Source organism: Rosa chinensis, chromosome 5 (assembly GCF_002994745.2).
Source record: "Rosa chinensis cultivar Old Blush chromosome 5, RchiOBHm-V2, whole genome shotgun sequence".
Lineage (NCBI taxonomy): Eukaryota > Viridiplantae > Streptophyta > Magnoliopsida > Rosales > Rosaceae > Rosa > Rosa chinensis.
Window position 1 is genome coordinate 15,910,501 of NC_037092.1, and position 18,747 is coordinate 15,929,247.

At 40.7% G+C, this 18,747-nt stretch overlaps 1 protein-coding gene across 1 annotated transcript; it reads left to right on the forward strand.

Moving 5' to 3' along the window:
• The first annotated feature begins 341 nt into the window (after positions 1 to 341).
• LOC112202699 lies at positions 342 to 6,280 on the forward strand. Its single transcript, XM_024343707.2, has 7 exons — positions 342 to 1,997; positions 2,112 to 2,236; positions 2,952 to 4,289; positions 4,431 to 5,202; positions 5,299 to 5,437; positions 5,664 to 5,757; positions 5,852 to 6,280. Exons 1-7 carry the CDS (start codon positions 780 to 782, stop codon positions 5,967 to 5,969), a joined length of 3,804 nt encoding a protein of 1,267 aa, XP_024199475.1. The 5' UTR covers positions 342 to 779; the 3' UTR covers positions 5,970 to 6,280.
• The last annotated feature ends 12,467 nt before the right edge of the window (positions 6,281 to 18,747 follow it).

Below are 18,747 nucleotides of genomic sequence, written 5' to 3' on the forward strand. Positions count from 1 at the left end.
AATCTAGAGCATTCTGAAATAGATTCTATACTCATGGTAAAGTATTATTGTTAGTTTTTCAATTTTTAGTCTTGTATTGCAAATCTTACACAGCCGCGTTTATGGTATGAGATTGAAAAATTTAGTAAGAGTTTCAGAACAGAAAGTTTGGTAGACGCTCTATATTAACAAATTTATCAGTGAAGTTAGCTTTTGGGTTACCATAGATTGCTAATATGACCCTACACTTCCAACGGCTAATACCAACGTCTTTCTCTCCTTCAATTCCTCCTTTTCCCCACCAAACTCTTAATTCACTGTTTTATTAGCACCCCTTTCCTTTGCTCATCGTCTTCAATACCAAACACTCTCTGTCTCCATCTCCATCTCCATCTTTCTCTGTGTGTCTGTGTTTTCTTCTTTGCGGTCACAAGAGTTTACTAAATATAGGTAAACTCTATATGGGTTTGAGGTGAATCCTTTGGTTGGCAAATTGTTTTAGGCCTAAAAACGCTCCTTTGTTTTCGTCTAAAACCAGTGGCTTGTTTCTCTTCCCTGTCAGAGTTGGGATTTTTCATTTCTTAGAAAATTACAGGTTGCTTTGTTAACGTAGGTTTTGTGAGGTGGATTGTGGGTTTTATCAATTCTCCCCACCCGGTTTCTTCATATTGGTTCTTCGATTTGTTCCTTTTGGTTCGGATTTCATTCACCCCAAAATGATTAGGCTATTATAATAGGGTAGGTGCTTCACACAAGCATCAGTTTATACAGCAATACTATTCGGAAAGCCGAGAGATTAGATGGCATCTTCCCAAGTGGAAATGGCCTCTGCGCCGTTCGGTTGCGTTTTGAGGGATCACAACCGCCGGGACCGGTGCAGAGAGAGCAATGCCAGAGCCACCATAGGTGTTTTGCAGAAGAATCTCAAGAGTTTGGTGAGGGATCATCTCTGCATTGCAGTGTCTTCAAACTCTGGCTCCAATGACAACAACTCCGAGAACCAGGGTCGAAACAAGGAGCCAAACAAGGATGAGAACAGCAACAGAAATGGTGAAAGAGAAGATGGTTCGGGTTCGGTTATGAGCCCGAGGCATGCTAGGGTTCTTGATCGATGGGCTTTCGCAAGACAAATAGTGACGAAACCAATTGAGAGGCAGAGGACAGAAGAGGCAGAGGTGGTTTCTGTGCCGAACTCGGCGCCTTCTTCCACAAGGACGTCGACTTCTGCAAAGGAAGAGACTTTGGCAAGAACAGATAGCTTGGCTGATCTCACCAAAAAAGGCGTGGGGGCTTCGTCTCTGGTTCAAATTTGGGAGAAGAGGCTCCACAAATCAGAATCCCTCAAAACCAATTCCAATGGAAATGTAATATCCGAGACAAGTAGGTCAGATTCTGGAGTTAGCTGCCCTGAGAATGAGAATGAGAATGAGAATGAGAATGTAATAGCTCCCAATGCTTCACCGTCCAGAGTTTCTGAAGCAGAAAAGGCGGAGTCCCCTGGTGAGAAAGCAGGGGATACTATTTTCTCTATTGAAAAAACAGGGGACTCTGTTTTGGATATGGAAAAAGCAAGGGAGTCTATTGATGAAAGCTATGATGCTGGCGCTGTTACCGACATTGAAGATTCTGATAGGATTGCTGTGAATAGCCGGAATTTAGATTCTAAAGAAAAAGAGAAAGTTCGAGTTGTGGATATTATTAGAAGACTGACTGCACAGGGTCCATCGTCCTCTTTGAGTGAGGAAAATGCTAATGATAATGATCAGCAGTTTAGTAGCGCTCACGGATCGCCATGTAGGGATATCCCCCGTGAGCTGTTACGTGATCGGTGTTCCGGGGTTGATCAAGCAGAGCACAGAGGCCTCTCTCATGTTATAAGCTCACCGCGCATCAGAGGGAGGCAGGCATTTGCCGATTTGCTTATGCAGATGGAGCGTGACAGGCATAGGGAACTTGACGCACTGGTAAACCGCAAAACAGTTTCCAAGTTCCCACAGCGAGGCCGAACTCGAATTCAGGTGCATTTCTCTTTCAATATAGCACAAATTTTCCATAGAAATGTAAATTATTGATTTGCCTTGCAATTTGAATCCTAAGCATGGACTTATATACTGTCTTATGTTTATATGCAGTCATTACTTAGGCTTCGATTGCTTCAACGTGGTGTGGCATTTGCAGGTACAGATGTGCCACCACTTCCGCCAAAAGCATCTCGTATGAACAAACCGGCGCAAGGATCTAGCATCATGCATCTCAGGTATAATTTTATTCTACTTGCATCAGATATTAGTTTAAATATTAAGATGGGATATATTAGTTAATATTTCATTATATCAATCTGGTTCTAATACTAGGCTTCTCCTTCCACTTTAGCTTTGCTCATGTTAGTAAAGAATACTGAATACCTTTCAAGTTTAGGTTAAGTAGAGGTCTTAAATGCTACTTTCGATCAAGACAGAATTGAAATGAACATAAAATTATTTGGTGGCTTTTTAAAACTAAATAAGTAGTGTTTAATATGACGTTGAATTTTGGTTTCAATGATCCTAGTTGGATTGAGTTATAGTTCAAAGAAAAAGAGGGAATAAAGGACCACTTGTGCTGTAGTTTCAATGGGGTTAATACACATTACTCGGAAATGAATCGAGTCTGATTTTAGAAATGTTTGATTTGGAAAAAGAGCTTGAAGAAACTTACAAAAGTGGTCAGAATTCATGAGGTATAGTGGTGGAATGAAGCTTCATGTTTAAGCTTCAGAAAGTTAAAGTTTTTCAGTTGTCATCACTTTACTGTTGCATCAGATAATTAAAACTCATAAAAGACTAATCAGATCTGGGTGTAAGATTCTTCTTCAATATTGACTGTAATGTGTAATATTGGTAAAAGTAAATCTTGGCAAGTCTTTGTTGAACTGGGCTGTAAAGTTCGTTACTTGATACTTTCGTTAACATTGACTATTTACTCGAATTCAGGGAGAAATTTCGTACTAGTGCTGAGCAGGGTTCAGCAGTGCAGGGTGATGCACCTAATCCAAATAGCCCTCATAAGGAGATCATAAAGAACCAAAGTGTCAATGTAGACAAGTCCTCCACGTCCAATAAGCCCAGTGAAAACACTCCTAATCGAGAAGTTAATGTTATGGAGCAGCAGAAAACATTCCCAGTACTGCGTGCTAGTGAAGATGTTTGTGAAGAAGCGACCCCCAGTTTACACAAATCCTCCACCTCTAATAAGCCTAGTGAAAGCACTCCTAATCGAGAAGTTAATGTTATGGAGCAGCAGAAAGCATCCCCAGTACTGCGTGCTAGTGAAGATGTTTGTGAAGAAGCGACCCAGAGTTTACAGAAATCCTCCACCTCCAAAAAGCCTAGTGAAAGCACTCCTAATCGAGAAGTTAATGTTATGGAGCACCAGAAAACATCCCCAGTACTGCGTGCTAGTGAAGAAGCTATCCCCAGTTTACACAAATCCTCCACCTCCAATAAGCCTAGTGAAAGCCTTCCTAATCGAGAAGTTAATGTTATGGAGCAGCAGAAAACATCCCCAGTACTGCGTGCTAGTGAGGATGTTTGTGAAGAAGTGACCCCCAGTTTAGAAGTTTGCTTCCAAGAAACTAGTTCAGTTTCTCAAAGCACCTTGCCAAATGTTAGTGAAGATCTTGGTGAAGTAGCCAGCCCAAGTCCGAAGGTCACCTGGCAAGACACAAGTTCAGTAGCTAGAAACCTTGGTTCGCAAGAAACTGCTGATCCAACCACACCCATAAATGGTTCAAATGAGAATGAGATATGGAAAGGAAAAGGTTCAGTGGATAGAAACCTTGATTCACAAGAAACTGTAGATTCAACAACATCCTTGAATGGTCGCTATGGGGATGATGAAATATGGAAACCCACAAGTTCAGAGGCTAGATACCTTGATTCACAACAAAGTGCAGATACAAGGAAACCCTTGAGTGGTGGGGATGGGACTGGGAATGAAATATGGAAAGGAACAAATTCAGAGGCTAGAAACCTTGACATACATGAAGCTGCAGATACAACCTCATCCTTGAACGGTTGGAATGAAAATGCGATATGGCATGGAACAAGTTTAGAGGCTAGAAACTTTGACTCACAAGTAGATACAACAACTTCCTTGGTCGACTGGGATGAGAATGATGATGATTACCAGTATTACGGAGAAACAAATTATGACTGGATCAGTGAGATTTCTCGCCCACGGAGCTATTGGGAAGACATTAGGAAATCATGGTACCAAGAGGTGCTTAACTCCAATTCAGAAAAAGGCGAGATACACCAACTCCTTGAAAGGTACCACCAGTATTTCTTTTGTTTTCTCTACCTCATATATATGCCTCATAATTAAAGACATTGCTCTAATTTTGATTTTTAGCTTCTGAAAATTGCAATCATATCATTTAACTGAATTGAATTTCCCATTTATCTATGCAGAAGAACAGTATCAAACTTTCTTTCTAGTGATTTCCGAGATAGGATAGATAGATTGATGGTATCTCGCATAGAAAGACAAACATGTCACAATGTCAGTCAAGAAGAAGATGACGACGAGAGCAGCTACGATAGAATGAATCAAATGGTGTCTTTCTTACAACAACGTAGCAGCCCACCAGTCACTGAAGAAGCAGAACAAGTGCAAGAACATGTACAGGTACAAGAACAAAACCAAGTCCAAGAACAAGTGCTAGAACATGTGCAAGTCCAAGAACAGGTGCGAGAACATCAAGACCATGAAGACGAGGAGATGACAGAAGAAGAGGAGGAGCAAGAAGAAGTGAAAGAACATGCACAGGTACTAGAACAAAACCAAGTCCAAGAACAAGTGCTAGAACAGGTGCAAGTCCAAGAACAGGTACAAGAACATCAAGACCACAAGGACGAGGGGATGACAGAAGAAGAAGAGGAAGAAGAAAATGATGACAACTACGATGATGATGAAGAATCAAGGAGCCTAATTAGTGGTCAGTTTCAAGAAGCTAGTGATTATTTTGACCGTGCATCATTGCAGCCTTCACCATCTCACTTTACAACATGGAGTTACCAAGATAATGAAGTTGGGGATGATTCGGACCAAGCCACTTCTCCATCTCCTCGCCAACGGTCATCCTTTCCATCTTACTATCCAAATAGTCCACAACTTTCACCATCTCCATCTTACAACACTAATCACCGGCAACATTCTCCCTCCCTCAGTCATCCTTCAATGGTGAGTTTTATCATTTTTATTTTGCTTTAAAGTTACCTCAGAATATGGTTCAAGTAAGTTTCTCAATCCATCTAGAAAACGCTATTGATCTTGCAGGAAATGGAGCTCTTATACGACTTGAGAGGGCATATGATACAACTCTATCAAGAGATGTCTGAGCTAAGAAAAGAAATAAAGAGCTGTGTAGACATGCAAATGACAGTGCAACAATCCATGAACCAGGATGTTCACTCAGGTTTCTGCTGAACTTCTTCTGTTTTTCCCTAAATTACAGCCACGTACTTGAGAATAAACTCATGTACTTCTTTTCACCCTTAGAATCACTTTCAGTCTCTAATAACAGTTTTTAGTTTCTCTTTCGAAATTATAATACCGGATCTAAAAATGGTGAGTGACTGCATAGTTTTTGCACCATTCCTTGTTCTTTTTCAGTTTCAATTAACTATGGAACTATGTTACAGGTCAAGTGGGGATGAAAAGAAACTCTAGTGGGTTAACAAAGAAAGGCAATTGCCGCATTTGCAATGAAGCAAAAATCGACTCACTTTTGTACAGGTACTTGCTTTTGAAGCTAAGCAAATTCTTCATCATTTCAAAACTCTGTTGGTTTTACTGATCTTGTTTCATATGATCATTTCATATATTACAGGTGTGGACACATGTGCACCTGTCTCAAGTGTGCTCATGATTTGCAATGGAACAGAGGAAAATGTCCAATCTGTCGAGCTCCGATTGCAGATGTCGTGAAGGCATACATGGATTCTTAAATCTCTACTGGTGTCTGGTGAACGAGTTCTTGCTTCAGAGGACCGTCTTTATTTGTAAAACTAAACGACATTGTGAAGCACAAATTGGCAGAGGAAGGAAGCTAATTAATTTATTCTTATCTTACCTAATTTACTATCTACTTTAATTTTGTAATGTCAAAGTGACTGGGAATTTGGAACATCAGAGGTTGTTTCTCTTTTTCCACATACTCTTTGGAGTGCATGTTTTTTTTAAGAGAAACCACAACTAACAAGCTCTATAATACATCTTAGTATCTTACCATATACAATCCAAAAAAAGGTTGCTCTTTTTCAGAACGTGCTCGATTTTATCTCTCCCCAGATTAAGAAAGAAATGCATACTTGATTTGTACCAGTAGCCATGATAAGAAACCAGTAAAGTTCAGATCCCATGTTGTTTACGAATCACAATTACTCTCTACATCAATGTAGGTTCCTTAAACAAATCGAAGTGAATTCATTTCCTGAATTCCAGACAGCTTCAGCTTCATTAGGTCTGAAAATGGTACTCAACGTTTACTCTCGACCAGCAACTCTTTTCTCTTTCTAATCAAGCCAAGGACAAGACTCAAAGGAGCTGATGTAACCAAATTGTACTAGTGTACTATTAGGATGTGACCGGATGTTTAACAATTTGCACAAACAGTATATAACAAAATTATAGGACTCTGTAAGGAACTTTCAGGTACCAAAAGCGAGTAAAGAATCTGCTTTATGTTTGTTATGTCCTTGAATTGGTACACTTTGAGCCTATTTGAGTTGTCATTTTTAACAACTAGGAGATATGATTGCTTCCAGCTTGCTACTTAATGTACACAGCTATAATTGCTAATGACAACTTAATAATGTTTTAATTGCAGCACCATGCATGGTGGAACTAGGATTATACAAGCAGGTTGATGAGACTCCAAACTGTTTATCATCTCAAAGAGTCAGACTTGATTGCTTTAAAATGGGGAATTTGCCTAAATAAACCGGTTTGGAGTACTGAAAGTTCAGAAATATGGTGTGTCGATTAATACAATGTGTAGAGCACACCGCATGCAGACTAATCTAACCGTTCACACATTTGAGATTTCTATACTCCGCACTGTCGAATCTGCGGGAAATTGATTTGAAACTGCAAAATCAGAATCACTCATTCATCCTTTTCTTTCTTTTTTTTCCTCATCTTTTCCTACACTTTATGTCCATTCACATTTGAACGTTCTTTTTTTTTGGGCGGGGGGACAAAATTCACATTTGAATATTGTTTTATAGTATGTATTCTTTTGAAGATTTCATATATGCATGAATGGGTCTTATCTGAACAGAATGGCTCCCAACACCATGGACCAAGGTCCACATCTAAAGGAGCAAATACATGGATAGACAGAAGGACAAGGGCACCAAAGCCCTCTTCCTATCAATTAATTAAACAATGCCTCCTAACAACTTATCAGACAGGCCATGGTTTACATTATTATAAGTGTTGAAGGAAAATCAAGTTTAGTGTGCCTTATCAAACTAGGAATAGGAATAGGAGAGAAGGTTCTAGATTTCCCAATCCTACACGGATTGGTATTCCTTGTAACATTAGATTATGCACTTTGTAATCCCTATATATAGGGCTCCTATTCTCTATAATGAAATACACTTCTCTCATCAATCTCTCTCAATACCAATATACTTAAACACGTTATCAGCACGACTCTAGCCACAAAAACAGAAAACCAAAAACCCTAAAAAGTTCTTCCCACCGAAATCTGCCGCAAGCCCCTGCAGCACCTAGCCCCTTGCTAGCCCGCCTACTACTGCAGCCCTTTCGGCCTGCAAACCTGCCAGCGCGCCCCCGCGCTCAATTCGCTGCCTTGCAGCCCCGCTCCCGTGCGTCCACCCTACGCTGCCCCTGCAGCGTCCCTGCTTCCCCGCGCACACCTGCGCACGCTGCTGCCCCGCCTACGCACCCGTGCACCTGCAGCCCTACACCACTACTGCTGCCCCTGCAGTTTGCCTCCGCTACTCCTGCACCACTACTACCACCGCAGCCCCTGCTGCCCCGCATTCGCTGCACGCTTCTACTCGGATTGCTTCGCTCCATCACGCCTGCATCGACACGCGCGTGATCCAAAACCAAAAAGTAAGTATCCAAAAGCGTAAGTTTTAAAGTTCCTAAATTGAAATTTCTTCTTTTCTCGGGGACTTAAAAACCTCCCTTCTTCTTCATCCCACCTTTCTTATAACGTGGGTTCGATCATTGAAAAGCGGAATCGTGGGGATTCACGCAATTAACGAACTAAGAGCGTTCGTAAGACTTCGGACTAAGAGCGTCCGCAAGCATCGATTTATGACCTAATAAACATCATTGTTTCGGTCTAATCCAATTTTCTTGGAAATCGATTTCTTGGTAGCATAGCTCGGAAATCTTAAATATTTAGTTGTCGTGGAAGTTTTAACTCCGAAACTAATATATTTCTTCTTCTTATTTCAGGATGTCGAAACTTGACTTTCCTGCACTTACCTCAACTGGCTCGGACTATCATAGTTGGGCCACGGATGTTGAGCACCATCTCACTTCAAAAGGGATCCTACCCTTAATTCAAGCTCCTAATCCTACTCTCATATTTGAGCGTACGGCTACGAACAATGCCACCGCCCTCATCTTGATGAGGCGCCACATGGATAAATCACTCCGACTGGAGTACATGGCAATCAAGGATGCTAGAGAATTATGGGTCGCGCTAGAAGAGCGATTTGGAAATATCAAGGATACCCTCCTCCCTGACTTGAAAGTTCAATGGGGCAATCTACGATTCGCCGACTTCAAGTCTGTAGCTGAATATAATTCAGAAGTTCTACGCCTCAAAACCATGTTGGGGTTCTGTGGACAACCCGTCACAGAGCAAGAACTAATTGAGAAAACTCTCTCCACCTTCCCCGTCTCAGCAATTTTGCTCTCAAAGCAATATCGAACAGAATTCGATACTAGACGGATCACGAGATTTCATCAGCTCATTACTATTATGTCTGTAGCTGAAAAACATGATAATATCCTCGTGAAGAATTATAATTCAAGGCCTATCGGAACTAAGAGCGTTCATGAGGCGAATTATAATAATGCACCCAAAGGAGGGCGCAAGGAGCGGAACCCTAAGAATAAGGGACACAACGGACGTTCTGGTCCATATAACCGCCCTACAAAGGAAGGTACTCGTCAGAATGAAGGACGATCACGTGGCAATACATGGCAACGTGGGAGAGGAGGCCGTGGGGCTCCAGGACATGGAGGAACCACCCAGGGCCGTGGGAATGGCGCCAACTCCTATGGGGGACGCCACCCAAGTGCAAACAATGCACCTCAATTAAAGGGAGGAAATCACAATGACATGTGTCATCGATGTGGATCTAGTGAGCACTGGTTCAAACAATGCAACGCAAGCAAACAATTGGCTGCGCATTACAAGGCATTTAGAGACTTCAGAGAGCATGAAGCCAACTTTGCCGAAAATATAGAAGAAGATGGTGATGATGTCAACGTCAATCTCACCATAGCGGACTTCAAATCTGACAAAGAATTGCACAAGGATGCTGCAGATTTTGATTAGTATAGTCCTTTACTTTTCCAAGAATTATGTAATGGCTATTATGCCTTAAATCAATAAAATGACTTATTGTATTAACTCTTTCCCTCTAGGCGTACTCAAGAGTACTTGTGATGTCTAGGCAAGGTTTGATCTGAGAGAACGGTTTTAAAAGTGAGCAACGCTCCACCAAAATCTCGCCTTACCTTACCTGGTCACAACTAAATTGAAATTACCGAAAGGATTGAGTGACTACGATTTGTCTACGGTTTGATTTTTATATTGGATTAGATTTTGGTCAAGAAACTTTGATGTAATCATTGGCTATTATTAATAAAGTATCGATTTATCTTATTCAAATGTCTTGGACATATTCTAAATTCGAACTTTATTATTTTTCAGTATGTTTCCCGGAGAGCTCGAATGCCTCGTGGATAGTGCTACTACACATACCATCCTTCGAAACAGGCAGCTATTCCTATGGATGGCGCCTACTCGATCTTCTGTGACTACGATGGCTGGACCATCTCAATTGATTCATGGTCGAGGACCAGCTCAATTTATGTTGCCTAATGGCACTACCTTGAATGTCACCGAAGCTCTTTATGCTCCTAGGGCAGGAAGAACCCTATTGAGCTTCAAAGATATAAGAGCCAATGGTTTTCATGTGGAAACACATTGTGAGAATGGACAAGAGTTCCTTTGCATCACCTCTAATGACTACGGACATAAACGAGTATTAGAGAAACTTATGTGTCGCTCTAGTGGGTTGTATGCAACCACTATTCGAGTCATTGAATCCAACCATGTCATGAGAGATGATTTATGGGATTCCGACACGTATAGGCTTTGGCACGACCGTTTGGGACACCCAGGTCGTGACATGATGATCCGTGTATTAAAGACTTCACACGGACATCCCTTTTTCAGAACGAAAAGAAGTAAAACTCGGTTTTTGGACACCGAAGGAACCCCTGCGCCTCACGGCGCCGTTCACCCCCAAATCCGGCCATCCTTGGCCGGCGCCGCCTTCCCCCTGCGGCCTCAGGGTGGCATTGACGCCACCAAGGGTCCTTTGTCTCCAACTTTTACTTCTAAGGTCACTTGTGACTTTGTGGCTCAACCAAAATCCTCATTGGTTGTTTCTAAAGCCCATCATTCGTTCTGCAAAGCCTGCTCTTTAGCAAAGTTAGGATCAAGACCATCCTATGCAAAGGACACCAAGGAAAATATACCATTCTTGCAAAGAATTCAAGGTGATATTTGTGGACCTATTCAACCACCATGCGGACCATTTAGATATTTTATGGTGTTGGTTGATGCATCGACACGCTGGTCACATGTCATGCTATTGTCCACAAGGAACGCTGCATTTGCTAAACTCCTAGCACAAATCATTAAGTTACGGGCTCACCACCCTGATCATCCCATTAAGTCTATAAGATTAGACAATGCTGGGGAGTTTACATCAAAGACTTTTGATGATTATTGCATGTCCATTGGGATTGATGTTGAACATCCTGTTCCTCATGTTCATACCCAAAATGGTCTCGCAGAAGCCACCATTAAACGACTACAAATGGTTGCTCGAGCATTGGTGATGCGCACCAATCTCCCTATTTCTGCTTGGGGCTATGCAATATTGCATGCAGCTGTACTTATTCGTCTGAGGCCCACTGCCACCCAACCCTTCTCTGCGTCCCAGATGGTTACTGGGTATGAGCCTGATGTCTCACACTTACGCATATTTGGGTGTGCGGTCTATGTGCCTATTGCGCCGCCACAGCGCACCAAAATGGGTCCTCAAAGACGATTAGGCCTTTATGTTGGATATGATTCTCCAACGATTATCCGCTACATAGAACCCTTGACAGGCGATCTCTTTACCGCTAGATTTGCGGATTGTCACTTCGATGAGACAGTCTTCCCATCGTTAGGGGGAGATAAGAACATCAATGTTCAACAGGAACGACCGGAATTGTCGTGGTCTGTCCCCACTCTGTCTCATCTTGATCCCCGAACCGCACAGTCTGAAATTGAAGTGCGGAGAATTCTCGATCTTCAGAACGTAGCAGAATCGATGCCTGATGCGTTTTCTGATATCGCTAAAGTGACGAGATCACACATACCTGCTGCAAACGTGCCTGCAAGGATTGATGTCCCTAAAACTAGAGGACATGACGCTAACTCAAGAGGATTTGAGCATGGCGCCAACGTCCCCTCTCACAGTGATGGTGACGTTGTGGCTAGGCCCATGGCTCCTGCCAGGAAGCGCGGGAGGCCTATAGGTTCGATGGATTCTCGCCCAAGAAAGAAAGCGAGTTTGGCACAGAATAATCCATTAATCATCGATATAAATAATCCATCTCATGAGAATATTCCGGATTATGGTTATGTCCAAGAGACATCATTGGGGGACGCTCCAATGTCAGAACCAACTCCAGAGAATAGAGAGATCTCCATAAATTACACTAGTGTACATGAGATGATGGATAGAAATTCTATGGCGATTGATGATGCATTTGCATATCATATTGCGAAAGGGATTATAGAATATGATGATATCGAACCTCGCTCTGTTGAAGAATGTCAACGAAGAGCAGATTGGCCTAAATGGAAAGATGCGATCCAGGTTGAATTGGATTCACTAACAAAGAGACAGGTATTTGGGCCTGTAACGCAGACACCCCCAAGTGTAAAGCCTGTTGGCCATAAATGGGTCTTTGTTAGAAAGCGTAATGAGAAAAATGAGGTGGTAAGATATAAAGCCCGCCTTGTGGCGCAAGGTTTCTCACAACGCCCTGGAATCGACTACGAGGAGACATATTCTCCCGTAATGGACGTTATAACGTTCCGCTACCTTGTCAGTTTGGTAGTTTCCGAAAAACTTGACATGCAGCTTATGGATGTGGTTACAGCATATCTCTATGGGGATCTAGATTCAGAGATATATATGAAGGTTCCAGATGGACTTCAATTACCCAAATCAAGTGGCTCTAAACCACGGAGCGCGTTTTCAATAAGATTAAAACGCTCACTATATGGATTAAAACAATCCGGACGGATGTGGTATAATCGTCTAAGTGACTACTTGATTGGGAAGGGATATATTAACAATGAAATATGCCCATGCGTGTTCATTAAAAGAACAAGTTCCGGATTTGCAATCGTAGCAGTTTATGTCGATGACATGAACCTAATTGGAACTCTAGATGAGTTAAAGGAAACTGCTAATTACTTGAAATCCGAATTTGAGATGAAAGATCTTGGGAAAACACGGTTTTGTCTCGGTTTAGAACTCGAGCACCGTAGTGATGGGATTTTGATCCATCAGTCTGCATATACTCAGAAAATTCTAAGGCGCTTTAATGAAGATAAAGCAAAGCCTGCAAGTACTCCCATGATCGGCCGTAGTCTTGAGCCCGGAAAAGATCCGTTTCGTCCAAGGGATGAGGACGAAGAACCCCTAGAGGCCGAAGTGCCCTATTTAAGTGCAATAGGCGCATTATTGTACTTAGCTCAATGCACAAGACCGGATATCTCATTCGCAGTGAACTTGTTAGCTAGACATAGCTCTGCGCCAACACGCCGCCATTGGATTGGTATAAAGACAATCTTTCGATACCTAAGAGGTACGATTGATATGGGCTTATTCTATCCCTACAGAGAGAAAAGGAATGACGGAAAATTGGGATCGGACCCAAAAAAGGCAAAATGCCCCCGTCCATGGAATGGCCGCCGGCCATGTTGCCGGCGCCGGCGCCGCCGCCGCTCATGGTGGCCGGCGTCCTCCTATCTCCCTCCATCAAAACGACAATGATGTCTTGATGGGCTTTGCTGATGCAGGGTACCTCTCTGACCCTCACAAAGGTCGCTCCCAAACAGGTTATGTCTTTACCATGGGAAGCACTGCGATATCTTGGAGGTCTACGAAACAGACCCTTGTTGCTACTTCCTCAAATCATGCAGAGATTATTGCTCTACATGAAGCTGTACGTGAATGTGTATGGTTAAGGTCTGTAATTCGACACATTCAAGGAAGTTGTGGTTTGAAGTCTACCACAGATGACCCTACATGCATTTATGAGGATAATGCAGCTTGTATTGAACAAATGAAGTTAGGTTTCATCAAGGGTGACAACACCAAGCATATATCGCCTAAGTTCTTTTATAATCAGCAACAACAATCACTTCTAAAGATTGAAGTGAATCAAATCCGATCAGAGGATAATGTAGCGGACTTATTCACTAAGTCGTTACCTAAATCCACCTTCGAGAAACATGTGAAGAGCATCGGATTGAGAAAGTTATCCGAACTCCCACGATTGTAGCAATCAGGGGGAGATATCGACATCAGGGGGAGTTATGATGTCTACATGTTCGATCTCGAAGAGTGAAGGACGTGTTGTGCTCTTTTTGTCCTTCGACCAGGATTATTTTTGTCCCACAGGGTTTTTGTTACCTGGCAAGGTTTTTAACGAGGCAACGGATGAAGCGTCACCACCAAGTTTGAGCGGCACAAGGGGGAGTGTTGAAGGAAAATCAAGTTTAGTGTGCCTTATCAAACTAGGAATAGGAATAGGAGAGAAGGTTCTAGATTTCCCAATCCTACACGGATTGGTATTCCTTGTAACATTAGATTATGCACTTTGTAATCCCTATATATAGGGCTCCTATTCTCTATAATGAAATACACTTCTCTCATCAATCTCTCTCAATACCAATATACTTAAACAATAAGTTTATTTTTCTTCTTCTTCTTCGTGTTGAATAGATTTCTTTTCTAGAAAATCTGTTTTTTTTTTTAAATAAGATTTTGAGCCTAGGAAACGGGTGTTTTCGAAATTTGGATATGTTTTGCAATGAAACAGTCTATCTTTTTTCTTTAAAACAAAACCACATAATATTTTACGATATGAAAGTAAGTGGTTCTCTGCTAATAGCGTTACGATGTCTCAAACCTTACATCTAATCGGGAATGTTGGTGGGTCAAGCTGGTTTGCTGTATGCTGACACAGTATTTGAGCAGGATCTTCATTTTCCAATTTCTAGGCTCAGCTTATTGGGTTACATACTTACATGCTTACCTACTTAATCATACCTTGTTGATTTTGTTTTACCTCCTGTCTTAGAAAATTGTGAAACAATAGTCTAAGATATACATACAAGTACATGATTCGTTACTAACAGAAGCAACTAAATCTTTTGAGATAGAAATCCTACACTTCACACCCAGTGTCAAATGAGATTAAGTTAGAAAGAATATTGATTTTGCGCTAATTAAAACAGAGACATGTTATGAGTTATGACCAATATATACCCTCTAGATGAGAAATTCTTGTCTCCAAAATTAAAAAATTTGTTAGCTATTGTATTGCTCAATCTCTGTTACTTTTTTCTTTCAAGGACCAGCAGTTCTCTTGCTTGGCCTCTTTGTTTCCTTTGTCGTTTTGAGTCATGATTCAATAAATCAGTAAAAAAAAAAGTGAGACAACCGTCTCGAAGCCTTAAAATTGAGATGAATTTTAAACATTCTCTCTCTCTCTCTCTCTCTCTCTCTCTCTCTCTTTTTTTTTTTTTTTTTTTTTTGTGAAATCGGGTCAAAACAAACCCGCTAGGTCGGAGTGGTGGTTCTCCTCCCTAGGATTTCATTATTCATAGAAGGATACTGCCACGAGGGGTGAATAAACTCTCTGTCCACGAGAGAACCCTAAAGCCCGACGGCGTCCCGATCTGAGCAATCATTCTCATCTGGCAGCGCTCGGACGAATGGGCTGGCCTCTGGCCTCGCCGTCGTCGTAGGGTCTGCTGCCGGACGGGTAGTCATGGCTATTGCTCTTGTTCCTTCAAATGGAGTTTTGCTCGAGGCTGCTTGGTGGTTCTGGCTGGGATGGTGAGCGGCGGTTGTCGTGCTAACAGGTCCGGTGATCGAACCCTGATGACGGCGTCATCGGTCTGAACTTGGTGGTGGGGGGAGATGAGTTCCTGGATTGGGGTTTGGTTTTTTCTCCGTGATGGTGTGGGTTGAGGCAGCGTGGTCTGTGCATTTTGGGTCGTAGGCGGTGGGCGCTAGTGGCGGCGCAGGTTGTGGCGGCACAAATTGAGGCAGGCGCAGGTTGTGGCGGCGTGAGGCTGACAGAGAGAGGTTGGGCTGGTTCGTACGACAGGGATGTGGAAGTGGGTGAACTGGACCAGATTTGGCTGAATGGGCCTTGGGTGGACTTTGCTTTGGTGGGCTTTGAGTTTATGGGCTGGGGTTTCTACCCTAGTCCAATAGCTTCTAATTTGGGCTAGGGTTTAGGCTCTTGGCCCAATCCTATGTTTTTAGCTTTTGTCTAATTACAATAAGTTTCTTGTATTAGGAACCTAACAAGTGTAATTTGGCTTCTATTCGCTATGTTTTTCCATAGCTTTTAGGCTCGCTTTTAAAGTGAGCGATAAATTTAAATATGGTTGGTATATCCTATGTACTACTGTGGCTCTTCCACGAAACCTTGCTCTGGCCATTGTTATATGTCAGCGGGTGAGTATGTAATGGCCTTCTTGGCATGCGCTATTATCAATGGAATTCCATTATTCAAAAAAAAATAAAAAAATTAAAATACACACCACTTACTTAATACACCACCCATTTGATTTCTTATTCTATCATTTTATTAAATACACCACTCAAACTACCTAAATTATCCTCTAATCTCAAAATTCTATATAAAATCACTATATATAAATCAATATTAAAATCATGGTGCTAAACTTTATCAAAATCACAACATTTTATATATATCATATCAGAATCATCATAATAATTTTTATTTTCTTTCAATGATTATCATGAAACCTGTACAATCTTAAATTTTGTTATTCAAAATTGCTGGTAGTCAAGATTGTTGAAAAATAATCAAGAACACATGAAGAGGATCCCAACTAGGTTTATAACTACATTGTTGTTATTTTCACTCCATTAGTTATCATGAAACAACATATACAGTCATAAGGAATTTGCAATGCAAAATTGCTAGTAGTCAAGCTTGTAGAAGAAGATTCCAATTACCGTTTATATATATCATACTAGATTTTTTTTTTTTTTGATATATCATACTAGATTTTATTTTCTTTCTATTAATTACCATGAAACAAATATGTGAAGAATTTTGTAATGCATAATTGCTAATAGTCAAGCTTGTCATGAACTCATGACAAAAATTTCAACTTGAATTTATAACAAAATTAAAAGCTATTAAACATATTTTAAATATAGTTCATTTTCTAATATGGATGTCTTTTTAGTCATTTTATTTACCCATATAATCTGATTTTAAATGTAGAAAAATTAGAATGTGTATTAAATATTTAGGGATGTGTTAATAAAATTTCTCTATATTGAACCGCACCTATGGTTGATGACATATACCACTCGATTGAGTTTTTGGTGGAATAACTCTTTGAATTACTTTGATCGACTCCAAATTAGTCCAACTGGTGTGTCCCAAACTTCGTGAGATTGTACTGGCCTAGAAAGGGATGTGATATGAATTATTTGTCCAATCAATCATAATGGGGTACCTTCACAACCTTGTGCTTTTTTTTCTCGTGACAACATGCATGTTTCTTGTACACCAGATCGACCTCACTAACTATCTTATGGCGTGAGACAACTTCAGCATTTCGTTTTTGTACCAACAATAAATCAATAATGCAATTATTGGGAGATTTTACTCCCACCAAGACAATGAGCTAGGTGCAGTAGCCATCAAAAACCTTATCTTTGATCCTTGTGTGTATAACTGTATATTGCGTACGGCAAATGTCTGCTAAAGTATTTCATGTCACTCTCAGAAATAAAAGAAACCAACATTCAATCATGGATGGGCTGTAAAAAGACAAGAAAAAACGACGGGACGTTTTACCTTTATGTGCTTATATATTTCATAGATCATGCACTAGATCAAGTTAATCAAGTCGATCTTTTATCATGGCAAATCAGTAATTTTTTTTTTTGAACGAATTGAATCGACTGATCGACATAGAGCACATGTTAGCGTGATAGGAGAATAGCTTGTAGGCTGCAGAGTCTCCCTGTTCATATATCATGCTATTTTGACTAATCTGATGGTGGGTTGCTATTGGATTGGAGAGGACAGATTAGGGAAATAGGTTATGAAAAATAATTAAGATTAAGGAAATCGATGAAGGAAGAGACCTTAATAGTGTGGTTTTGGTTTATGTCCTACTAATATAAAGAGAGATGACTAGCTCGAGGCAAATATATACGATTCATGTCTCATTTTGCGTCTATCTGTCGAATTATAGAGATGCAGCTCATTGAGTAGGACTCAATCACATGGCTTGTTATCTTGTGATTATGATGTTAGAATTGAATTTAAGCAAGAACGTAAATAGAGTGAATTATTAGCTCAGCTGAGTTGATGGTATTATAAGTTAACCACATAGAGCTACAGTCTATTTATAATATAATGTGCCCCCAAAACTTTTTCATACAAAAACAAACACACTTCACCGAGCAGCATGGTTTTTATTACTCTGTCACGCATTTTCATTATTTAAACTGCTCTCATTTCGTTGTTTCACTAATCAAGACTTAAGGGCAGCTGCATCGGTCCTTACTTCAAAAAAAAAAAAACAAAAATCCATTAGCGAAAAAGAATGATCAGAAGTCGTAATTTTAATTCTCTTGATCTTCGTTCCTTTATTAGATGATATTGAAGTTTTGTCATAGATATTTTACTATTATATATTTCTTATAAATGTGAACCAAAACAATTGATGTAGTACATCCATATGTTGAAGTTAGAAAAATAGTTCAATGTACCAAAAGATCTCAAACGGTATGGATATACTTCACCTTAAGTCCCCAAATTCTCAAGGTCAGGTTCTAGCCTTTAGCTAAAAATTATTTTTATTGTTGTAGAGAATTGGATAATTGTATTGTATGCATCTCATCATGAGATTTATATTGGGTTACATCATGTATACAAAAGGCAATACATAATAGCTATACTAATCAATCGCACATTACAAGTATGTCAATCGCATACATTACGAGTCTGTCAATCGCATACATTAAACAATACCTATTGCATGAATAATCATTATCATTTACAACACTCCCCTTAGATATTCCTTGTCAATAGTGTTGCCTCTGCTATGCGCTTCTAAGTTGCCTCGTCAAAAACCTT